Raw genomic sequence first — 26500 nt, 5'->3', positions numbered from 1 at the left:
AGCCTTCCCTATCAAAAAGCTAGTTTCACTGTTCCACCGATTATTTCCTGGCTGTATGACCCAAAGAAAAGACTCATAGTAGGAAGAGGCAGGAGCTCTTTGTATAGATTTATTATCCACCTGCCTAGCAGACATCATCTGTGTTTATTTCAAAGCACCCGCATTTGTACTGTTGAAATATGGTTCTTAATCTGGGAAAAATCCCCACTCCATTAATTTTAAAAATACCTTCCTAAATTTACATAATTTATTTGCAAGCGGAATTGTTAGGAGAGCCAAAGTCCTTTGTATGATCATTTGAAGTGGAGATGATTTTTATTTTCCTCTCAACACACATCTTCTGATATCCAGCAGGACTCCTCTGTCCATTCAGCTAGCCAGTCATCCCATGACGATGCTCTTAGCCAAGCCTTGTTCTACACACTGGGACCAAGACTAAGACTCAGACACAAGTTCTTGCTCTCAAGGAGCTCATGTTACAAGATGCATTTGGGGCTGCAGAAGTCCCAGGCCACTAAAGAGTTTGGATACCTGAACCTGGACCCTGGACAGTGGCATTTGTCACTGAATCATTTGTCATGACATCAGAGACCTACTCCTCTGTCTTGAGTCTAGAATATAATGGAGGTACCCTGGCCTGAAATGCTGTCTTGGTGCTCCTGTAGTCACTCTGAAATGCAACACGGTGCTGTACACATAGGAGATGAGTGAAAAGCATTTGTGAAATTGAATTGGGGTTGGAACTTGCTTGCTACCTTCCGACTATTTGTCAGTGATTTGAGATTACAATAAGTGACACATTTTTTATTTTATTATTTTATTTTATTTTTTTAAATTTTATTTATTTGACAGAGGGAGACACAGTGAGAGAGGGAACACAAGCAGGGGGAGTGGGAGAGGGAGAAGCAGGCTTCCCACGGAGCGGGGAGCCCGATGCGGGGCTCGATCCCAGGTCCCTGGGATCATGACCTGAGCCGAAGGCAGACGCTTAACGACTGAGCCACCCAGGTGCCCCAGTGACACATTTTTTAAACATTAAGGTCTGAACCAATTGAGAAATAAGACAAAAGAGATGGCGGATGTCAAAGACACTATCCATAATTCTGGTACAAACAGTTATTGGAGAACATGGCTTCTATCGACAGCTGTCCGTGGCTTTCCTAATATTAAACCCAAGAATATGTAGACCCACCTACCCAAGTCATCAGTGTCGCCTGCTCACTGAGCAGGACAGGGTCTGCCCTGGAGAAGCTGAGCAGAACCCACATTTCCTGTAGGGCTTATACACACAAGGAAAGGAAGAGAACGGAGCTGGGCTATACATGGCCAGTTTCTCCTTTTGAACTTGAAACTCTGATAAGATTTCTCACCTCCTTGCTTCCCCCAGGCAGAGTGAATGAAGAGGCAGAGAGAGAGAGGTGAGGAGTATCACCTTATGAGGATTTCTCCATGAGGGAGAACGCTCAAGAGTCTGGAAAAACATTCCCTGGCAACGCCAGTTGATTTGGAACATGCTTCTTACCCACTCCCTGCTCGTGTTCAACATGTTTTATTTTAGCCTCTTCTAAATGGCCTGAGTCTTTTAATTCTTACAACTCAGAACTTCCCTCCTTCTTGTCTGATTTCTCTTGCCTACACTTTCTGCCTGTGGGCTTATCCCTTCTCCTGCATCATATCGGCCTGGTTTGGCTCCTAATCCCATCTACCTGATCAGCCCTGCCTTCCAGCTGTTGGAGATGCAATGTGGTGAACAAACACATTAATTGTGTGACAACTGTTGCAAGCACTGCTTTGGGCATTCGAACTGTAGAGGTGATTCAGAGGGATGTGGTCCCTTGCCTCGTGGAACTTTTGGACAACCAAGGGCTAGAGAGAGGCAGCAGACCATTGCATCCCAGCCCTGACAATTCTTCAGGAAGAGAAAGCAGCACATGGGACATAGAGAAGATCCTCCCCACATTGGCTGTAGATATTCAAATGTGCATTTAAAACCCCTTCGATGGGGGCGCCTGGGTGGCTCAGATGGTTAAGCGTCTGCCTTCGGCTCAGGTCATGATCTCAGGGTCCTGGGATCGAGTCCCGCATCGGGTTCCCTGTTCAGTGCAGAGCCTGCTTCTCCCTCTCCCTCTGCCACTCCCTCTGCTTGTGCTCTTCTGTCTATCTCTCTGTCAAATAAATAAATAAAATCTTTAAAAATAAATAAATAAAAAATAAATAAATAAAACCCCTTCGATGGTATTTAAAGTGCCGATGAAATGGTTTTTTACAATATTTTTATCTTCTATCTTGATTTTTTGTCTTTTTAAATTTTCTCTACTATTAACTTCTCTGGTAAAAGGAGAAAAAAAAAAAGAAGAAAATCTTCTCAAAGTTCTATGCAGCCAGAAAAAAAAAAAAATCAAAGATATCCACCAGCAGCTTGCAAAAACAAGAGGGAGTTCTGGGGGTTATAAAACATATGCTTGACAACTGATATTATCCACTAGCGAGATATTGTTCATATCTCCACAGCCTGAAATTGCACAAATGATCACCCTGGTTATCAATTCATACATGCTCACAATGGCCTGGTGGCTCTGGGAATTACCTTCTTGGATTACTGCAAATCCCTCATCTCCAACAAATTCATCATGCAAAGTCCCCACTATAATGAACCTTGGGTAAAGCTCAGCACTCAATTGTAGTTTAACATGTTAAGTGGAGTGTGGGTAGTCTCAGAAATAGAACAGTTTGGGGATGTTAGAAAAGAGACTTCACCTTTCAGATCCGTTTCCCACAATTATCTTGCCACTCGGGCCCACCGCCGTCTCAGTTGTTGGAAATTGAAGTATCTGCCCTCTCGGTGGAAGTGCCACGAGGGGAGGCTCCCACTTGGTGGTAGCAGGCTTGCTTGGTCAGGGTCTGCACCCTGGAGTAATCGGCTGGGTAAAGCTGGTGGAGTTTCTGGCAGCATCGAGGCAGCCAGCATGTTACCTAGTGCTTAGTAATGGTAAGTGGGAGTTTTTGCTTTTGTTTTGTTTTCTGAGAACCCCATCCATTCTCTTGGCAACCCATCATGGAAGGGTCCATGATAACCGGAGCCGATGAGAGACTGCACTCCAGTACTTTATGCCATGGTCATTTTCAAACCTGTTGAACAGAGCAAACTATAATATACAAACACAGCTTCATGTCACATTCACTCAACTGTATGTGTGCATGTACATGTATACATATACAAACATATACACACATACATATATATGGTGGCTGTTACTGGGTGCTGGTGCTCTCATAAGTCCTATGGATACATATAGCATCTGTTCTTATGGAACCTACAGACGAAGAGAACAAAGAGACAATTCAAATCAGACAGAGCGTCTCTGAATATGGTCTGGGGATCACTGGCATTTAAAGAACCTGGGGTACTTGTTACAACTTCCAGACCTTGGCCTCGTCCCAGTCCTACGGCAGCTAATGCTTTTGGGAATAAGACCTGGGGATCTTTAGCCCCACCTGCCCCCCGGTGCAGTTTGTTGAGCACCACTGTACTGTGGTAAGTCCTGTAACAGAGAAGTGTAGGTTGTCGATGGAATTTGCAGGAGATATACCTAACCAGCCTGGTCTGTGGAGATCAGAGAAGGCACCTTGGAGGAAGCACTTCCCAAGTTGGGAGTTAAAGAGGAGGAGAAGTTATCCAGAAAGAAATAAAGGAAGGAAGAAGAATCAGAAAGAATACCCAGCAGAGGAAAGCCAGAGAGACCATGGGGAGATTTTTCAAAATGTACCACCCTTAGTAATTAAGGAGCTCCAGTAAATAGAGACCAGTATGGTGCTACCTCCATTTGTAATGCTTCTGGGGTAGTAGAAGACAAAGTTTTCCTTGGCATCGTGACTAGCTACATACATTAGTTCCATTTCCTCTTCCTGTGCTCACTTTTTTCCCAATAATGACAACACCATAGAAACCTGAACAGTTGTTTGGACATTTTGCAGGATCCAGACCTCAGATCTAGAACCTTCCATGTGGTACTCTTAGGAACAGAATCTCTGACCTCATACCAGGCCCTACAGCTACCACCAGTGAAATGGATGATTTCACATTTCCTAGATAGAACCAAGGATGTCCCGAGAGAGTAAAATTTCAAACACCTCCAAACTGATGGCCCATTTCTCCACTGGATGCTACCCACTTCTTAATTTTATGTTTGTTCAGGATCCAGCTTACTGAGGTCAATTAAAGTCAGGAGGCGATGTCGGCTTGATTTAGTAAAATTGGATTCTTTGTCTGCCTTGGGTTTATCTCCTTGGGCTGGATTGTCATTTGAATTTTATGTTTTTGTCCTTATTTCTTCCAACCATTTTTTTTTTCCTCAGGAAGGGTTTTCAGTGCTAGGCTCGCTCTGTTTGCAAGGAAGGTGTTTGTTTCTATAAAGTGCCTGTCCCGTCTGATCTCCATCATCTTTATGGTCTTGCATTCTGTCACTGCGGCTAATGTCTGGCTGTGGTTTGTTATGTTTTGACAGGGGTTTGTTATAAAGCTGGGGATCACGTCTCTGGCTTTGCCTTTCAAACTTTCTTCTTTACGGTAGCCATAAACCCATGCTGCTAAAATGTTCCGTCTGAGGAGGGGGTGAAATTCTGATAACAAAAGCCTTAGGGGTAAGGAAAAGAGGTGGGGGAGGGCGAGATGGAGGGAGAAACATTTTGAAGAGACGTTAAAGTAGCCAGGTACGTACTAGCAGTCATTCAAATGCGAACAAAAAGAATACATACAAATTCCAAAGGTTTGAGAGGACAGAGAAAGGCGGGAGCAATGTACCTAGGTTAACCTGCCCTGCTGCTTTCAAGCTTTGGAATCTTGGACAAGTCGGGAACTGTGGACTATAAGTGGAATTAGTGCTGGGTTTGCTAGAAAGGAAGACAGCACGGTGTGCAGACCATGCCTTGACATCTGTAAATCTAGCAGCCATCTTGCAAATTCCTTTTTGAAAACACTTAGAATCATCTGGGTTTTTGGTGTGTAGATGGTGGAATGTAGACAAGATTTATATGATCCTTGATGTGGTGTCTGTATTTTAACCTTTCTTCTCCACCTCAGTAAGCAGTTATTGAATACTTGCTGTATGCAATATCTTAACTGTGCATCCCCAATTGGTAGTCTGTTGAGCACGGCTGTGTCCTAGGAGCTTGGCTAGACACTCAGGGTACATTTTCTATTTCAATGCATCTTCAAGTTCATGCAGAAAGAAAAGAATATTATCCCCATGGAACTAGCATGTGACCAGCCCCCTGGATACATAATGCGTGTGTCCTTACGTGGGGGCTGTGGGTGGGAGGTTGCAGATAAAAAGGATAAGTGGATCCATTCCCATTAACTAAAACATGGCTTCCCTGTAATAGCAGAAGTGGGATCGGCCCTGTTTGTCTGATTCCAAAGCCTGTGTTTCTTGCACTACCCCAGGCTGATTCCTCTCTAAGCACCTAGTGAGCAAGAGGGTGGAAGAGAACAGAGTCAGCTCATTTACAGGGAAGCCTGAGGACCTTTGACTTGAGCAGGCAGAAAGGTCCGTATCCCTGATTTCCTAGCCCTGGGAAATAGCAAAAGGCACCGTCTCTGGCATGGGAGATGCCTTCAAACCCCAACTGCAACCGCCACGCAGCTCCAATGCAGCAAAAGGCTCACCGAATGATCGCTGGTGGCCTCGTCTCCCCGACCCACAAGCTCCGCTCATGCACGGGAGCTTGGCCAAGGATTTCCATGGCCCTGGCCCATCTCCCGCCTTCCTAGCACTGCCCACCATTTCCTCTCAGTGCCTCCCCATACATTAAGTTGGTTCTTCTCCCTGCATCTCTGTTTGGGAACATGCCTACCCTTCTTTCCTTCCTTCCACTGGCCCTCCTTCACCCATGCTTTCTTCCTGTCTTTCTAGATTTTATTCACTATGTATCGAGCACACACTCAATACTCAGGTATGCTCCATGTTATTTAATTCTTATGGCAAGTTAATAATAATAATGAGGATAAACTAATAGAATCCTGTCAGTGGCTTAATGTGCACCTATGCGAAGCCCAGCCAGTCGATAACTATTTGCTAAGTGCCTACTACATCTCCCACATGGCTCTTGGTTCTGAGAATATAGCCAGGTGTAAACAGACACAGTTCCTCCCTTCTTTGAGCTTGTATTCTTGCTAAGGAGCGGGTAACATGCCAAAATAACATCACATGAGTAGTGATGATTGTTATGAGGAAAAATTAATTAGAGTATGGAGATAGAGCTTAGCCAGAGGTGAGAGCATTTTGTGGATGATTCTAGGTGCTGTATATCACCTCTCTATGAGGCTGGCACTGTTCTCATCCTCGTTTGACAACAGAGAAACCTGAGGCCGGGGTAATTAAGCCACTTGCCCGAAGTCACACAGCTGCTGTGGGACAGAGCTCAGATTCGAGTCCAGGTGAGAGTGGTTCCAACCCCACGCTCTTGACCCTGCAGCCCTCTCCTGGGAGGAGGTCAGCCTGGTGAGGCCCGGGAAGAGCAAGGCCAGAAGGATCCCTGGATCTTTTTATCAGTTCTTAATAGTAACGGAGGAGAAAGAGGGGAGCCAGAGAGAAGCCAGAGCCATGCCCGTCCAGACGCAGGGGTCCTGCCTGCGGGGCACATGGTCTAGTAGATGCACAGTGCTCCTTATCTCTAGCAAGAGGGTCACCTCTCCTCCCAGAGGCGATGGTGTGCAGACAGAGGCCGTAAGTGTCATTTTGTCTTGGGGAATAGAGCCACAGCCTTCCCACTGAAAGGAGACAAGGGAGTTTCAGGGAAGGGCCTGTCACACAGTGGTGGATCGGGATGGGGGTTCTTGATGGCACGAGGAAATTTATCGGTGTGTGTAAGCACTGGTAACTAGGCTGGCACCAAGGCTCGGGCAAACCAGACCCGTTCCAGAACCCGTAGAATGCCCAGAGGCTTCCTTCTCTTGCCTGAGTCCTAAGCTTTTCTGAAAATCTGCACACAGCATGTGAGACTCCAACAGCTGACGCCCATGCGGTTTTATCAGACTTGGGTGGGTGCGTTTTGGCTGTTAAGTCCAGCTGCCAGAAAGACTATGCAACATTTAATTCATGTCAGAATGGTTGTTCCTTTTCTTGTAGACACAATCTAAGGGTCAGAGGCACAGGCCCCAGTGGACTTCTGTGGAATGTGAAGCTGACCCTCTTTTACTACTTCTCGTTTCCAAGGATTTTTACTTCCCTGTAAAGTGCCCCTGGAATGCTGACTTGGCGTGCAAATGGAGTCCGTCTCTCTCTCTTTCCTTTCCTCTTTTCTTTCTTTCTTTCTTTTCTTTTCTTTCTTTCTTTCTTTCTTTCTTTCTTTCTTTCTTTCTTTCTTTCTTTCTTTCTTTCTTTCTTTCTTTCTTTCTTTCTTCCTTCCTTCCTTCCTTCCCTTTCTTTCTTTCTTCTTCCTTCCTTCCTTCCTCTCTCTCTTTTTAAAGAGGCATCCATTTTTTTATTGACTTCAAATGTTTGTGAATTGTACACACAGATAAAATAAGGGAGAAGCCCCTTCAAACTAAGTAGTCTCCTCAGATAGGATGCTTTTTTTACCTGCAAAACCCGAAATTAACCTTAATCCCAAAATGAATCTTTTGAAATGATTAGTCTCTAATCTTTAATTATCAGGATTAGAGCATTCAGACGTGAACACTCCAGATATGGGGCCCTAAAACCTTATTTTCTCCTTCTTGTGGTTTTGATTCTCTGGCCCTAAACTCTGAAAGTGGTTTTGCCTCTGCATTAGAAACCTGCATGTGCGCAGAACCAGCTTGAGCTTGGCAGGCTGTCTCAATAGACATACCAAGTCCACATCCATCCATGTGCCAAACATCTCTTAAGTAGCTGTTTACATCATGAATGTGCTGTGGTACTGAAATGATCAGGGAATGTTCCTTGCCTTCAGGGAACTGCAGTCACTGGAGGAAAGACAGTGAAATTGGTGATTCCAATGCAGTGGGTAAGTCGCATGGACTATGCAGAGAGAGGTGGTATGGGAGTGATGACTTTCACTGGTGCTTAGCAGAGTCGGACTCTGTGCCCAGCACTGAACATGCACGATGATGTTATGAATACTTGTAGCAGCTCGCTGAACTAGTGACTTGTCTCATTCTGTTTGACACACGAAGAAACTGGGATGTAAAAGAGCATAAATCATTTGTCTAAGGTCACCCAGTGAGTAAATGGAACAGCCAGTATATAAATCCAGAAGTTTCACTGTGGCACCCAAGTTTGTAATCACTTGCTCAGCCAGAGGACATGGTGCTAGAGACAAGGTATGAGGAGGCCTAGGACATGGGATGAAGCAGAAGAGGGGAGTCTAGGATCCGTGAGGCAGAGGATGCTTCAGGGGCAAAGGTTTTGAGAAACCCAGCACAGGAAACACTGTGGAAGTGGGTGGGATTGAAGTGGAGTCAAGAGAAAGGTGGTGGAGACAGCCCGTTTGTTATTTTAATTCTGCAAACCTTTCCCTTGACTTCAAAATCCACTCTAAAAAGTCATATTTTATCAGCTTCTATTTCGGTGACCACTTAACACCTTAGAGGGAATGTCTTGTGCAATATCCAGCCCAGAGGGAAGGCCCTGTTCTACCCAAGTATGAGTCTCTCTACAGGGAGGAAATCATCTCTTGGCATTCATTGCTAAAGGTTGCCAAGCTCTGCTTTCTATTAAGTTTGGAATCACACACATTTGTCTGTTTCTCTGGCAACAATTTCTCTAACTCCTTTGAATTGTGCTGATATTAAAACACAAAAATGGAATGACTTGTGGCATCTCCGTGGGCTTAAGTTTGAGAAGGCCCAATAAATCATATTGAAATAATTTCATAAGGATCCTTGACTTGTGGCACCTTTGAAAAATCAAAGAATGGAGTCTTCCTTGTTTATCTTTCCTGGAGCCATTTTTTTCCTTTAGCCAAGTGAATGGGTTTGGGGTGAAAAATTAAAAACAAACAAACAAACAAACAAAACAACTGCAAACCATCTGAAAACATCAGATGTGGATGATTCACGCAGAGTAATAACCACATGAACTGGATTAACTACTTAATTTCACCATCAACGTGTAGATAAAGCTTTGAGGACTTGAGGACTGCCACTGTCCCTTTGTAAGGGACACGCTTTGTGACCTGAATGGCAAAAAAAAAAAAAAAAAAAAAAGAAGTAAAACTTGACAATATTCAGTGACGGTGAAGTTGTGAGTAAAACATGTATTATTATCAGGGCCACTTGGAAGGGTGATTGCTGGTAACTAGTTAAATAAAAAAATATATATATATATACATGTATCTTTTCCCCCTTCAGCATCTACTCTGTTGGAAAGGGTTGAAAATAAATCCCTGCATCCCTCACCATGGGAATGTCTAAATAACCTGTAAAAGAGCTGTACTCTGAAATACAATGCAGTGTTTAAAATCAATGAATTAACCTTAGAGCTCAAAAATATGTATCATTGATTGAAAAATGACAAGTTCCATATAGATACATTTATTATGATAACTTCTATGTAAAACAAGACAAAAAGAACTCACACAAAATGATATGTGTTTAAAAAAAATGATATGTGTTTTCTATGGGGACATATATATGGAGATAAGTATATAATTTAAAAATCTAGAAGGCTACATAACATACTGATAGCAAAGGTAACCTAGGAAGGGGTGAAGTCACTGACATTGGTGGGTACAGGGTGCTCACAGAAACTTTAGACTTATTAGCAATTGTATTAGTTAACCCTAGCGACTTAGACAAATAAATCTTGAAATTTCAGTGGCTTAACACAATGGAAAAGTGGCTTTTGTTCCAAAGCCCAGATGGGTTTTCCCAATATGTAGCAGCTGTCTTTCTGGTAGCAATTTAGGGACCCAAAGCTCTTCCCATTTCCTGGCTCTTCCATCCAGGAGGTTCCATGGAATACCTTGCCGTGTCTGCAGCATCTGATCGTCAGAGGTGGGGAAGAGTGTGCCAGTTATACACAGAATGATTTTACTTGTCATGTCTGGAAGTTGAATTTTCCCTCTTGATGTCTACTTTGTTGAAAAGAATTAAAACAGTGGAAATGTCCATTGGATACTGGTTACCACTCATCACATGGCAGCACCCAACAGAAAGGGAGTTTAGAAAGTGAGGGCTGGCTCTATGCCTAGACAAAGATATCAGATCTAGTAAACAGTGAGTTTCTGCAACAGTAGTGTGTTAATTTTTGCATGTGTATCATTTATGTAATTTGAGGATTAATAAAAATCAAATTCAAGCATAAAAATAAACCAATGTTGGTTGATTACAACAAGCATTCTACTTTCCCCCACCCTGGCTCCATGTAGCTATGCAGTTTTACTTCTCTAGCTATCACATTCCTCTGCAGTAAAATGAGGGTGTGGAATATAATCATGGATAACCTAATTACATTTATTAAATAATTGTTAGTATTTTGTATTATATTTTTTCCACATATGTTAAGTGCTATTCATAATCACTAATCAGGAGCTAATCAGTATCACCATGAATTGAGTTAATTCCTACTCCAATCAGAGAAACATGCTAGGCATAGTCTTTGTTTTAATGGTATTTTTGAAATAAGGAACTATCTAGGGGTACATTTTAAAATCTTCAGAAGCCCACTGGAATTACACAATGCTACTGGGAATCACCAGACGAAACTTCAGTTCTTCTCTGGCTCTAACATTCCAATTTTGTAGCTAGGATAGTGCCTTATAGAGGGTACCACTTGCGTGGATATTTGTTAAAGGAATGAGTGAATCCATAAGTTGAATTTATGCAAAAGTTTATACAAAAATGTATGTGTGTATGTGTGCACAAGAGAGAGCAAGGTTTATGCTGAGTAAAAACATTATTCAATAATTGAAAATATATTAATAGATAGCTTTCTAAGGGAAATTAGACCACCAATTCAGTAGTAACTGATAAGGCATTTGATCAAATTAAACATCCATCAGCATAAAAAAGAAGAAAATCATAAAAACAACGATTAGAAGAATAATTTGATTTTCTTTCCATTATAAGTAATATGATCTGATCTCAAATAAGCATACAGTACTTCCCCTAATCCAAGAGGTGTTCCCTAAAAAATTCAGGGGGAAAAAAAGAAAATCTGCTACTTCCCTCCTCATTTAATACTTTTTCCTAGTTCTCTTCTAACCATTGCAATAGGATGAGAAAGTAATGATATAAATATATTGGAAAAAAAAGAAAGGAACAAAACTATCCATATTTGGGAATGATAGATTTCTTCACTTAGAAAACTTGCAAAATTCTTCAAAAAACTGTTAAAATTAATAAGAGCATTCTATTGTCTGTGTTCCAAATAGAAATATAATGAAAAAATTGCATTATCCATTCAGCATAACTAAAATATTTAAGAATTATCTTAACAAGAAATGTTAGTTATTTGTATATAGAAAACTACAGAATTATTTTGTGGTAGAGATATAGACTTAAATGGATAAACATTTCATGTTCCTGTATGGGAAGACTGGGTATTTTAAAGATGCCAACTCTTTCTTAATAAATCAAACTGAATTTAAATTAACCTCTTTCCAACCTTGGAGTCGGGGAGAAGGGGGAATTTGACAAAATTATCATAAGGTTCATCTTGAAGAATAGAATATCGTTATAAAAATGTTGAAATAAAAAGTATACAGAGGGCAGAAACAAATCCATCAGATATAAACTGCATGCTAAAGTTTGGATAACTAAAAGAATATTGTACTGTCACTGGAAAATAGTGAGACAAGTCTATGTAATGGAGTTCATCCAGACAAGAACGTCTAAGGTTCTAGGCAGCAGTCCAAATCATGGGAAATGCATGATGCTCCCTAACGCATGCTATTCCCATGGCCCCATGTGCCTGATTGATGTCTATTCATACTTTAGTTTAGATATTACTCTAACACCTTATTGACCCTGTACCAGCCCATAGGGCATCAGTAACTAGAGCATGGCCTTATTCTGTGAATCAGTAAAGGATTTTAATTTCATACCCAAAGGACATTGACTCATGGTAAGAGGTCCAGCCATGGCTGGACCACAATTCCTGCCCTATTCTATTGTCAGTACTTTGGATAAAGGGATAAAAGAATTTTGCCCACAATGAAAGGCACACATCTGAGAGAAATACCCTGTGATATGGCTGACAGAATCAGAACCCAGTATTACCTGAATATGCCAAAGTACTAAATGAGATGAAATGAGGCACACTTACCTGTAAGTTTCTACAACTTGCTCAGATGCTCCTTAAGAGCAGGATGGGGTCTGCTGTGGTCATCATTATTTGTCTAACATCTAGCACAAGGTGGTCCACTAAAGTGTTAGTCCAGTTATTAAAATGTTTGGTAGGTAGAAAACGGAAGAAAAAACACCTATTAGATTTCTAGGAGGATCAGATATTTTTTATGGAGTTTTAGGATTTTGTTGTCAGATGAATAATACATTTAAGAAGAATAGAATTAGGATATGGGGTGCCTGCGTGGCTCAGGGGGTTAAGCGTCTGACTTTGGCTCATGTGAAATGAGGCACACTTACCTGTAAGTTTCTACAACTTGCTCAGATGCTCCTTAAGAGCAGGATGGGGTCTGCTGTGGTCATCATTATTTGTCTAACATCTAGCACAAGGTGGTCCACTAAAGTGTTAGTCCAGTTATTAAAATGTTTGGTAGGTAGAAAACGGAAGAAAAAACACCTATTAGATTTCTAGGAGGATCAGATATTTTTTATGGAGTTTTAGGATTTTGTTGTCAGATGAATAATACATTTAAGAAGAATAGAATTAGGATATGGGGTGCCTGCGTGGCTCAGGGGGTTAAGCGTCTGACTTTGGCTCATGTGAAATGAGGCACACTTACCTGTAAGTTTCTACAACTTGCTCAGATGCTCCTTAAGAGCAGGATGGGGTCTGCTGTGGTCATCATTATTTGTCTAACATCTAGCACAAGGTGGTCCACTAAAGTGTTAGTCCAGTTATTAAAATGTTTGGTAGGTAGAAAACGGAAGAAAAAACACCTATTAGATTTCTAGGAGGATCAGATATTTTTTATGGAGTTTTAGGATTTTGTTGTCAGATGAATAATACATTTAAGAAGAATAGAATTAGGATATGGGGTGCCTGCGTGGCTCAGGGGGTTAAGCGTCTGACTTTGGCTCATGTCATGATCTCAGGGTCCTGGGATTGAGACCTGTGAGGGGTTCCCAGCTCAGTGGCAGAGTCTGCTTGTCCCTCTCCCTCTGTCACTACCCCCACCCCATGCTTGTGCACTCTCTCTCTCTCTCTCAAATAAATAAATAAAATATTTAAAAAAAAGAAGAATAGAATATATTCATCAGATCTTATCCTTGGCTAAAATTTTCCGGTGAGATCTCATTGCACTAAGAATAAATTGCAAGCTGTTTGCCATGGCCTAGAAAGCTCCGCATAGTCTGGTCCTGCCTCTTTTTTTCTGAGCTCACCTGTTATCTCATTCTCCTGACTGTGCACCTGCCACACTGCCTTCTTTCTGATACTATGACACATCAAGCTTATTCAACCCAAACTCATTCCTGTCCTAGGGCTTTTGCCCTTGCTGGTGCCTGGGCCTGGACCATTTTGTTCCCTGATCTTCACATGGCCCTGTGCAATCAGGGATCAGCTCCATTAACACCTCCTCACTACAGCCTTCTAGGCCAGCCCATCTAAACCAGCTTGCCCTCCCTCACCACCAAGTGTATTCTGCTTCTTCAGTCACCTGCTGTTAGTGTCCAGCCCCTAGAACAATGTCTGGCTCATAGTTGGTACTTGATAAACATCTATTACATGAATGAATCTTTGAAATAGTAAGAGAGGTAATCAGAAAGAAGATACTTAAATAATTGCTTTGGTTGAAGAAAGAAGTAAAAGTTGTTGGCATTAAAAGATATGTTAATAAAAGATTTCAAATGTCAACTTATGAAAGTAAAGTTCGTTTGACCTGCTTTCCCTTCAAGACAGAGGAATTTGCTTTGAACCTCTATCACCCCTATTTAATTTCAAGCCTGTTTTATTTCCTTTGTTTTGGCTATTTATAATGGTTATTTACTATAAATGAAATCACCAGTATTGTTTAATTCACTACTAGGAGCATCTTTGTTTACATGTTAGCATAATGCATTTGCTGATTTCTGAATACTAGTAAGTTTAAGTTTAATGAATCTTTGTGTTTATTATTTATCTCAGTGGTCGAATTTCCATGTGGATTTCTGATCTAATGCAGCCTTAGAACAACTGTGTAAAACTACCCAGATTCAGACAACCAATTTATCCTTACATTTACAAAAAAAGTTTTTGAAACTGTAGTAATTGATGATTTTATTATAATTAACTTTGCCTAATTAAAAACACAAATGTGTGGTTGTATGGTTTTCTCTTTCCAAAGAGGAGAAAAATCATTAGTTAAGTAATTGCCAAGTGTTAAGTGGTACTAATACTAATACATCCTCTCATTCCACATTTTAATTACGGTTCTCAACCCTTTTCATTTTTTTGAAGTGAATTGTCTTTGAAAGATAGAAATTACAGGCATTTAGAATAGTAAATGATCACCCCAAATCAAAAAGCCATAACATTAGACAGTATTTTCTCAAAAGACTTGGAGAACTTCAGAGCACTTAAGACCTGCACATTAGAACTGCAGTTTGGCAAGGGTATTTACACCTAATAAGCTATCAGAGAATTAGAGAGTCTCAAGATAAGGAGTAATTGCTATGTTGATTTCCCTAGAAGTGTTCAAGTATGTCTGTTTCACCACAACCTCACCAGGTTTTTGTTTTAATCTTTTCATTATTATTTTATTTTGTACTTTGATTACTGGTTTGAACATTTTCCCGTATGATTATTTTCTACTGATAATCTCTTTCATGTGAACTACCTATACACATTCTTAAGAGTTTAAGAAAAGCATTTCAAAATGATTAATAGAGATGAAATGCTCAAAACCATAGATGCACAGTAGTTTATGTCTTCTCAATGATTAAGAGTTCTCAGTATGTACCATTTGGCTTCTAAATGGGGGAAAATCAGCTAATATCTACAAGTATCCTATAGATATCCTAATATCCACAAATATCACAAGAAAAGATGGGAGTTAGATACTGCTCCCCCAGAACCATCAGCCTATCAACCCCAACAGCAAGAACTTCTGGAGAATGGGGTCAATGGTTGGGAACAAAACAAAACAACAACAAAAACCTCCCAAGGAACTAGAATTCAGAGCTTAATATCTAAATTAGCTATGAGTAAATTTTTAGCTATCTCTAAATGTTTACCTACAATGTAGAGTATTGTTTAGACATTCTTTATACACATTTCAGGTTCCTGAATAATTTAATCTGTCATTTTCTTGTCTTTCATAAGTATATAGATAAATAATATATGTTGTTTTAAACTTCCCTATATTTCACTCACAGAAAATCTTCTTGTGCTACCATGCTCACCATACTTCTCCTTCCCAACTTTTGGAACTTTACCTAAATGTGTAAGAAAAATGGAATTTCTTCTATAATCTACTATAGTCTTAATCTCTATTCAAGAATATTTGAAGACATTATCCTTTCCATGGGAACACAATGCAGATTTAGGTATATCAATATTTAAATTATTTTTAATTCCAAGGATTAAAGTATAAATGTAAAGTATAAGTATAGCATATGAATAGGACAGTATAAAATCTGAATAGATTCAGAATTGGTGTGCCTGATGAGTTAGGGGACAACCATATCTAACTCTGAAGTATTCACTGATTTAAAGTCATGTCTATTAGGCTGTGCGGTGCGGTTGCATGATTTACTAAATTAAAAGGACATTTTAATCTTCTCAGTGCTTCAGAAATAATAATATTGTACATTGAAATCAGGATTCAGAAGAAACTAGCAAAGAGTTCAAACTCTCAAGTTCATTTTTTTTATCTATTACCACATTTTATTTAGATGCTTACATATTTGTTAACTCTCTTGTTAGAACTGAGTGAAAGACAGGGACAAAATCTATTTTTCTGTTTCCAGCACCTACCAAGGAGCTTTACGCTTACTCTGGGCTCAGGGAATGTTTATAGAAGAAATCAATGAATGAGTTATACAGTGATTTCCCCAAGCACATGTGATTTTTTTTTCTGGTTATTTGTCGCCTTCACTGCACATTATCTATATATTGCTTGTCGTGTGTGTGTTATATTTTGTATATTCTCCCTTGTAGAACCAAAACTCTTTGGCAAAGATAGCCTCTGTGGAATAATGGCGCCCAAAGATGTCCAGTCCTAATCCTTGGCACCTGTGAATATGTTACCTTGTGATGGTATATTATCCTGGATTATTTGGGTGGGTCCAATGCAATCACAAGGGTCCTAAAAAGTGGAAGGGGGAGGCAGACAAGGAAGACTCCAACCACTATTGCTGGTGGATGATGTAGGAAGGGGGCATAGCCAAGGAAAGCAGCCAGCCTCTAGATCCTGGAAAAAGCAAGAAAACAGATTCTCCCGTAGAGCCTTTAGAAAGGAACACAGCCCTACTGACACCTTGATTTTAGCTCAGCAAGACCCATGTCAGATTGTCAGGAACTATGAGATAATCAATAAGGAGAGTTTAAGCCATTAAGTTTGTAGTAATTTGTAACAGCAGGAATAGAAGACAAATACAGTCTCTGACACACCTTTTGTACCCCCTTCAGCTACGGACACAGGATGTTGCACAAAAAGACTCAGCTATCTCTTATGGTTAATTTTTCTCATCACTTCCTTTATCTCTTACATTAGCGTTTGTTACCCCATTCCATGCTGGAGTGGGACAGCATTAATCAAGATTCGTCTGTTTGCAAATGACAGAAAGCTAACACAAACTCACTTAAGCAAAAGAAGCAGGAGGTACACATCTCACAGAAGTGGGACCTCCAAGGGATGGAACTGGGTTTCAGTCCCAACTATAATGAGGTCCCAAATCAGTCCACAAAGACTTTCTGTCTCTCTAATCTGCTTTCCTCTCTACACAAGCTTCTGTGTTTCTATAATTCACATTTTTAGCGGCAAGACTGCCCTCTCTGTCTTTCAGGAAGGGATTCTAATTTGCCCATCTTTGTAGCTTAGGAGGTTGAAAGGTGCTGTGATTATCCATTGTTACATTAAAAACGTATTGGCTAAAAGTACAAACATTTATTTTATTTACTTGAGGTTCTGCAATTTGGGCAACGCTATGGGGGACAGCTCATATCCACTTCACGTGACACCAGCCTGAGGCAGCTAATTGGAACTCAAGCATTCGCTTCCGAGATGGCCTCACTCACTCAAGCTGGTGCTGGCTGTTTGCTGTTTGCTCAACTGGGGTTGTCAGCTGGAAGACTCAGTTCTTCATGTGACTGCTCCAAGTGGTTGGGCTTCTCACGGTCCAGCAGTCTTAGAGCAGTTGAACTTTGTACATAGCCACTGACTTCCCACCCGAGGGCAAGGTAGAAGCTTCTCTAGGCCTTTTTAAGATTTAGCCCAATACTGACCCAAAGTCACTTGTGCCGCATTCTTTTGATTGAAGCAGATCACGGAGCCCAGTTCAGATTCGAGGAGAGGAGACTACACCCACAAAGATATGAATGCCATTGCCATGGTTCACTGGCCACCAATAGCAGGCTACCACAGTGGGTAATGGAGCTTTGTGAGTGACTGTCCACACACGACCATGGGGGAAATAAATTGTCAGGGCTATCCCACAAAGAAAAGGGGCTGAACACAAACCTCAGGTATCCTTAACAATCAGTTTCAAGAGTGCTCGAAAATACTAAATAAAGCAAAACTGCATTTCCGTCTATTTACTATATAGTTTGTACAATTTCTGGAGTTGGAGACGTAATTAAAAATTGAGGTTTAAAGTTAAGAAGTTGCAACTTTTTTCCCTATTCAATTTTTTTACTCTGTGAATGAAAATGATGGTAATATATACTAGATACTACCCCAAGGGAATTAAATGGTGCAAGATTCATGATGAATAAACTATAATGTGGCTAATCCAGTGGTGTTTATTTACAGTAACCTTTTTAATGTGACAATTCCTTGGATATTGTAGTGAAATATTTTCACCCTACACCTACATTTTTATGGTTTGTATTTATTCTCCACAGTACAAATCCCAAAATGTCAAATTACTAGAGCTGTTTTATGGAAATTAGTTTTAGGTTAGACTATTTGAAATGCATTAAATTAATTTTATCTGTTTAGCAAAGTACAATAAGGTTTTTCGCATTAACAAAATTTTCTTTATAATATCGGCTGTGTGTGTAGGTTTAAAGACATGGTGGACTCAAAACACTCTTGTTTGAATATTATATTTAGCAAATGAACATGCGCTGTTGGGGATTAAGCAGTATTTGGAAAATGTATGTGTAAGGATTATTTAGAATGGAATTGCCAAAAATCCTGGAATATTTAATACACACTTGTTGATTGATTTTACTGCAATAAATACGAAGCAATAACAACTATATAAATTATTCAGAGACTAGTCATCCACAGCAGGATTCTTTAGAGATTACCTCAGAAACAGTTTGGCAGGATATTCTTTTTATAGTTTTTTTTTTTTTCCCAAGTCCATGTACAAAAGAGATATAGATCCATATGGAATGGATTAACGTTGATTCTTTTAAAATGAAATTAAACATTTTAAAACATTCAAGTAAAGATTGTATGATCTTTCATACTAAAGCTCTCCTTGGTAATTTATTTATCTTAAATATTATTTTTGTCTTTCAGGAGGCATTATATAGCGAATGTAAGAGATTTATTAAAAACCTTGGATCGCTTGAGAGTGCTTTAGTACTTTGCCTCAAAATCTGCACATAGGCAAAATTCCTGATATTATGAGTTGGGATTTTCAGTTTAAGAAGATTTAAAATCTCTGCTAAAGCAAGGGCTTGTTAGGTGTTTCTAAGCATCATATATCAGAGAAACCCAGCTACTTACCAATCATTCAAACTAAAATGGGGCAGGACAGGTCACATGGAATCAAAGAGACCAATTTAGACCAAGTGGGGAAGGTATCAAGTTCTCTTAAAATTGGTCTTTTGTTCTAGAAAGATATCCAGCTCCAGAAGCAGATAGAATAATCAGTATTTACATAGGTATGGACCTCTTTGTATATGCAGATCCAGATCACTTTTTAAAGATTCTCAATCATTAAAGCAGTTGGAGACATAGTGTTGAAAAGAGTAAATGTTTGCATATTTGGAGTTAGAGACCCCAATTATCTACTTATAAGTCATGTGACTTTGATACAGTCCTAATGACCTTTTTTTTTTTTTTTGCATAATAATCCTTTTGGTTTCCAGTTCCCCACTATCTTGAGGTTGTTCTGAAGATCCAATGAAAGAATGCCAAAATACTTTACACATTGCAAAGCATTACATTATTAAAATTTACATTATGACTACTGTTACTAATAAAACATGACTGGATGACTGACCTATAAACAATTCACTGAAAAATCCAAGTCTATTGGATGTGTTTTATTTTTTAAAAAATATGTTCATTTAAAGGATAGTCACGAGATCTAAAGTAGTCAATGCTTTTGTTCCCGTTATTTTTGAAGTACTAACCCTTACATTATTGACTTTCAATGAACACAAAATCTGGAGAGATGAATGTACAAATTTTTACTGAACAGTTGGGGATTATATTTCACTAACTGCAACCAAGAAGGGTCATGGCTGTTTATAAAAGAAAGAAATTTGCCTCCTGGTATGATTGGTTTCTTGAGATGATTTGTATCCAGCTGGAGGTCTGGCAATGGTGTGGGGTGCGTGGGGCCATTGGATATTTTTGTTAATGGTTTATTTCTCTGTGTTTCTCTCCCAGCTATCGGCAGGACCCTTATCCCTCGCTACTTTAGCACTGTGTTTGAAGGAGGGGTGACCGACCTGTATTACATCCTCAAACACTCGAAAGAGTCCTACCACAATTCATCCATCACAGTGGACTGTGACCAGTGTGCTATGGTCACCCAGCATGGGAAGCCCATGTTTACCAAGGTACAGGACATACTCAGCAATTTGGCTTGTTCTTCTGTGGGTGTGTTGAAGGATAATAATTATGCTTTTCTTCAAGAACTTTGAGCTGATTTCTCACATCTCAGACGCTCTCAGCACTATGAAATAGTCTCTTTTGTTTGTGATATGGCTAGACTCTTGGTGAACACTGTTCTTAGATGTGTGCAAATGATACAGAGCAAATATGATAGAGCCTCAAAACTAAGAGAGACAGTTTTGGCTGCCTGTTAAACTCAGGTTGCTAAATTAGAATCTTGATTGTTAAAGAATCTTCTATAGCTAAAAGAACATTCTCCCATTGTTGTGTGGTCAGTATTTGTGTTTTGTTTGTAAAATTAAATACTTTTTAAAGCTAAATTCAAATGCTAACAAACGGGAAAAAAGCAACTAACTACAACTCAACTAGTTGTAACCTTTAAGGAACATAAAAACATAAAAATGTAAGTGAAACTAAGGAATTCAGAGTTTAAAGTTTGTTTCCCCAAATTCTGAGAAGTTCTGTGGTTGGTCAGTCAGCAAGTGAGGACAGTAGAGCCGAAAGTTGGTTGTGAGAAAATGAGAAACACAGGGGAGGGTAGTGGGTGGAGGACCGGGTAACACAATCTTTGAGGCACAATTCAAAGCTCTATGAAGGATGTGAAGTGAAAGAGAATGTCTTCTATAAGTTCTACACCTATGACCCTTCCCATCCACAGACAACTGACATGTGGAATATTCCCTGTGTGCAAGGACCTTTCTGGAACACTACAGACAATCCCTTTATGTCCTCTCCCAAGTAGCAAAATTAGTAAGAACAAATATTTAGCCAGAGAATCTGACAAACAGAAGTTTATTTTCATGAACACTAGTTATTGCATTTTGACGAAGACTCAGTGTGAAACTAATCTGTAATATTAATGACAGCAGCTATCTCTTTTAGTTGAAAACACATGTGACAATCCCCTCTTTATAGTTGAGAAGTTGAATTTCAGGGTTAATTGCAAAAGCCCAAATTACAAGACTAAGATGTGTTTGTTACTTGTGCACGGTTTTCCCAAAAGAGTAAAAGTAAAATGTTTATCATTTAAAGTATCCACTGATCTTGTTGGTGCAGCTTCATCTTCCCAGTTGCTCACGGTGATGTAAAAAACCAAGGGCAAAGGAAATGGTGATAAAATGCAAAAGCAAATCATCAAATGTCATTGATTTCGTGGTATCTTGATTTTGTCAATAGACATTTTAAATGTGGGGCAGAAGTTGGGTTTTTCTCTTTCTTCCTTTTTAACAGTTGAACAGAAAGGAAAGTTGCCAATCAGGGACAGAGAATATTTATTCCCACTGTACGCAGAAGTCCGTGCTGGGAAGAGATTTTAGTTACATGGAAAGGAATGATCACCTGGATGACAGTTTAATCTGCCCATGTCTCACTCACTTCATTTTGGAGATGTAAAATATTTACATAATCTTGTATCTCAGATGGATAACACAGCCTATTTCAAATGTTAGGAAGTCAGAGCCCCACAGAGAAAAGCTTTCTCAGCTAGCTCATTATTGTTGTTTTGTTTTGTTTTGTTTTGTTTTTGTCTAGGTTTAGCATTATGTTTAGGTAATCAAGAAAAACATGCCAATTCCTTATGCTTTAAGGGAAAAAAGAAATCCATGGAAATTAAGTAAAATGGCTGTAGTGAAGAAGCTACTTCCAAAGCCTATAGCCATTGAAAATAAAAATGCATTCTGTGGCATCCCTTTTATAAAACATAAAATATTTTATGTAATCACAGTAATATAATATTTTATAATAAATTTTATAATAAATAATGTTAAGATAACGTGTAATATTTTATATACATGTAAAATATATACTAAAAGGTAGTCCTTTATATTTTCTCAATTTCTTTCATTCCAGGACAAAGCTTTTTCATAAATGAGCATAGTTAGCTGCTCTGAAGGTAAAATGCTGTATATTCAGGACGGGTTTTAAATTTTTAAAAAATCTCATTCTTCTGATGAATCGATAAAGTGCCTTTTTTCATTCAAATCAAGAAGTGAGGGTTTCCCTCTGTTTCAATTTTTCCTCACCCAGGAATGCTTCCCTCTCAGATGGCCACAGGGAAGACCAGAGCAGCCTCCTCCTGAACTCAGCTCTTTCAGCCCCAAACATCAATTATTCAGGTCACCTCTCACTCTACTCTATGGCAATACATTTCCCAACTCTCATAGTGAATATTTCCATACTGCGATGAAAAATATCACTTTCTGGGAAATGCAGCCTAGCTATGTGGACTTAGTGCAGATGCTAATTATGCACATTTATTTTTAGAAAATTCTAAAGCATTCATTTTTTTCTTTTTACTTTTTTTTCTTTTTTCCCCCTCCTTTGTGATTATTATACTACCCAAAGAATCCTTCCAATTTTTCTTTTGTTCTTATATTAATTAAAAATAACCCATCTTCGTGTAATAAAATAATGTATTTAGTATAAAACATTGAGCTAGTGACCTTTCAGTATCACAAAGAGAAATATAGTCTGGAATCTGCTGCTTTATTTTTAAAGGGGAGCCCGCTGAACATGGAACTACTTGAGCACATTTTGTACTGGCATATCACATTGTTCTAATTTAGACTATCAATACACTCTAATTCCCCAAATAGCATTTGACCCAGTGGTTCTGAGTTTCTTTTATGAAAATTTGGTCAACTGGTGAATCAAAAATCAGTCGCAGTCCTAATCAACAGTAATATTTAATATTCCTCAGGAGTATAGTGCACATTTTGCAATTTCCTGATCCTAGGAACATTATAGATTATGGATAAATACGTAATTAGAGTTTTAAAACACACATTATGAAGCCTTTCTTTTCTGTATTCAATTTCGAATCAAATTGAAAACAAGGCTTAATAATCTGGAGAGCAATCACCAAGGTTTTCAGAATCAAAGACCCTTGAATTATATTTGAGGGTGTGAATACTGGCAGATGCTGAGAGGAGCCCTCTCTGGGGTACACATCGGGCTACTTTTTTTTTTAGATTTTGCAAACTAATAGTAATAGTTGCAGCCGTTACCAAACACCCTTATCACTCTGCAAACATGGCTTTATGTTTTCTCTGATCTTGATTATTTATTATGCAATCATTTATTACTATAGAAAGTACCCTGGAAGTGCCCCAGCCACTTTCCCTATTTGAATACTTATTCATGTCTTTGACATCGTTCCTATCTTAGCCTGTCTACAACATTATAGTCCAGGTTTTATTCATTTCTACCCTTATCCCAACTCCAGTCAAATTAGTATAATATCAATGATCATATTGCTCTAATATACGTATCCATATGCATTTACATATGCAGTATCTCCACATAAAATACGATGAGCTTTATGCAATTGTTAATTTGAAAGCAGTATTTCATGCATAAAGACCAAGAAAACTAAGTAAACACTTCTACCTAAAAAGCACATTTTCTTTCCTAACAGCTCTATGAAAATCATTTGTATTATACAACGGCATGGTCAACATTGCTTCACAATTAGTCAAAGAAAGAAAAGGGTTAAAAAGCTACCGGTTAGTTTGAGAAATGTTCTTTTTTAGTTCTCTTGTTCCTGGCCTAGTCTCAAGCTAGCACGTGATCCGCTGAATGCCTGCCAGCCTCTTTCTTGTTGATCCTCCGGAGACCATCTGTGCTGGGGGCATTGATTAGAGTGTGTCTGCTGGGATTACATCTTTTCTGTTGCCATGCCAACTAATCAGCTGATTTTGGTTACCACAGAAACAAAATGTCAGAGCTCACAGTACGGTAACATGAATTCAGCACAACAGAAAATGTTTTCTTAATTGGGGACCCTTTTGATTTTGGATTCCAAGTGAAAGGCAGCTTAAAAAAAAAAGGCCAACTTTAGATAAAAGCTACATTAATTGTATTGATTAAGAGGAATGCACAGAATTTTTCTGAAAAGAGAAAATATTAATTCCCCTTTATAAGCTATGTCTGTTTTTTACCATTTCCAGACAAGGAGTATATATATATTTTTTCTTAGGCCCTTCTATTCCATTTGCTGATTGTCGCATGTAAAATAAATCACAAAGCCTTCACTTTCCTTTAACTTCCGTGATGGGAGCAGGACGCAGGGAGGCCAAATAGGGCTTGGGAGAAGGCCATGGGTAAAACTACCTGGGACGGGGGGAGACCAAGAGTGACCAAATTCTCCTCCATTCTTCCATTCAAGGAAGTCATTTAATTTTCCTTAAAACACCCAACACAGTCAGCTTGGATTCAATTTTAAGGATTCCTCTCTTGCACGTGATATGCTCTGGATATTTCTTGGTTTGAGCTGACAAGGGAGAAGCCCAGGGCTTGTTGCAGTTTTCCCTTTTGTAGGCCCATGACAGTTTGAAGGCAAGAAGGGTCCTTAACTGGTTTGCTCTGTCATGGTAAACAGAGAATACAATTTAACTTGACCTTAGAGATCCTCCAGCTGAGTAACTCATCAGAAGGATTCCATCTATGCCTTCTCATTATGAGATTCTATTCCAGTAGAAGTAAACCAGAACCTCTATCTGCCCTGGGTTTGTGGTTCATAAACACAAAACAAATAGATTACATAAGAAAAAAGCATGACATTTAACTGGGCTAATATTTGTTTAAACATCTAATAATCCCCCTTCTTTAAAAAAAAAAAAAGGATTATAGCATCCAAATATCCCTGTCCTCTACTGTCAAGACATTTCAACTGTCCCTGACTGACTGCAGTCACCTCCCTTTTGTGAAAGCTTTCACAGCAGGTGGCTTCTGTCATGCTAACACCCCGGGGGGGGGGGGATTGTGTGGCTTAATCTCCATGTAACCCTTTTGAAAACCTTGGTGAATTAATTCCAATGCTAAGGATGTTCTAGAAGAGTGGTTTGAGGACAACAAAAGTCTTCCCCCATTTCTGAGTGCACAATGCTCATGGCTAATGTGCCAGAGAGGAAGCTCTGAAGACCACTCAGTTGAGGAGGTTTGGGGCAAGGTGTCTAAATGCTTAAAATTACCCATGGATTCTGCTAGTGGGGTCTGAGCTGAAGGTCTTCACCCAGATTATCAATAATTATCCTAACCAACTGAGCCACCCAGGCGCCCTATCAATAATTATCCTATGGTGCTTCTGAGACCTGTGAAAAAAAGAAAATTGTGGACGTCAATAGCATCTCTCTTAAGTAGTATGCTGGCAACACATGTTACTCACACTCCTTGTACTGGTATTTGGCTTGTTTAAAGAAGATATTACCGGAGCACTTGGGTGGCTCAGTCAGTTAAGCATCTGACTCTTGATTTCAGCTGAGGTCATGATCTCAGGGTCTTGCGATCGAGCCCCCCACTGGGCTCCATGCTGGGCGTGGAGCCTGCTTAAGATTCTCTCCCCTTCTCCTTCCCTGCCCACCCCCCCCACTGGCACATTTCTCTCTCTCCAAAAAAAAAATTTTAAAAAAGAAAAAATAATAAAGAAAATACTACCTTAAATTAAATAGAAAGCATCTAACCCAGTGCCTGGGACATAGTTGGAACTCAATAAATGGTGGCCTTCCGTATCAAATTCCCAAAGAGAGAAATGGTTATTAATACCTCACAAAAGGTTGAAATCAATTGCTAATTATCTTCATGGACTATAGTTTCAGAAATGAGCATACCCCCTATTGAGTCAATTGTTATTTATGATTTTTAAAACTTGTGTAGTGCATTGATTTCCAAAACTGTGTATATTTGTTTTTAGCATAGGAAATCTTTCTCCAAAAAGGCTTGATCAGAAGTGCAATATATCGAAAGGATGAAATTGAAGCTGCTCTGGTTGAATTGAGAAAATGGGTGGAGATCACGTGGTCTAGATGGAGGCTGAACTCTTCCCAGCAGAGCCCCTGAGACACCTCCCTGGGTCCCTAGGTCCCAGAGAGCACATTATGACAACCACTAGTCTGGGGTTCTTTGTTCTTTAGTTGCATTCCTTTTATCTTTATAGCTATCATTTCCTGCCATCCTACTGTGTGCCACGTACAATACCAGGCAATCTCCACACACACACATTATCATTCATGTATTTCCCCAGCAACCCTACGTAAGGTTAGTATTATCCTCATTTTACAGATGAGGAAACTGGAACCTAGGGAATTTATCTGGTTTTCTCAAAGTTCCAAAATAAGTGAAAAGTCGAGTTCAGATGGGCATCTAGTACTTTCTGATGTCAAGGTCTCTGTCTACTCTAAAGCAAAGATGAACGGAATAATTAGTTGTAACTATTTAAACTGGACCCATATGCTACCACTACTTGTTATTTTTTAGTTGAAATAGGATCAGTGGTGCCCGATTGCCTAGAATTTTCTCCTATTTCAAAGTCATTAACGGTGGAATAAAATAGGTAAATTAAATAGGAACTATATGCTAAAAATGATCTGAATATCAAAAGAAGAAATGATCACCCTGT

At 39.4% G+C, this 26500-nt stretch overlaps 1 protein-coding gene across 11 annotated transcripts in view; it reads left to right on the top strand.

Annotated features, from left to right (window-relative positions):
* The window catches only part of LDB2 (LIM domain binding 2), a 388815-nt gene that overhangs the window by 282538 nt on the left and 79777 nt on the right, over positions 1 to 26500 (top strand). For all 11 annotated transcript variants that reach the window (XM_064584314.1, XM_045881430.3, XM_064584318.1 and 8 more), the window contains exon 3: positions 19879 to 20051. In XM_064584314.1, coding sequence (XP_064440384.1) covers positions 19879 to 20051 — 173 coding nt within the window. The remainder of the gene's footprint in view (positions 1 to 19878; positions 20052 to 26500) is intronic.

Source organism: Mirounga angustirostris, unplaced genomic scaffold (assembly GCF_029215605.1).
Source record: "Mirounga angustirostris isolate CCGP_5_RB_7025 unplaced genomic scaffold, mMirAng1.0.hap1 SCAF_2, whole genome shotgun sequence".
Taxonomy (NCBI): domain Eukaryota; kingdom Metazoa; phylum Chordata; class Mammalia; order Carnivora; family Phocidae; genus Mirounga; species Mirounga angustirostris.
The sequence above is the reverse complement of the archived record's forward strand: the minus strand, read 5'-3'. Positions and strand labels throughout refer to the sequence as shown.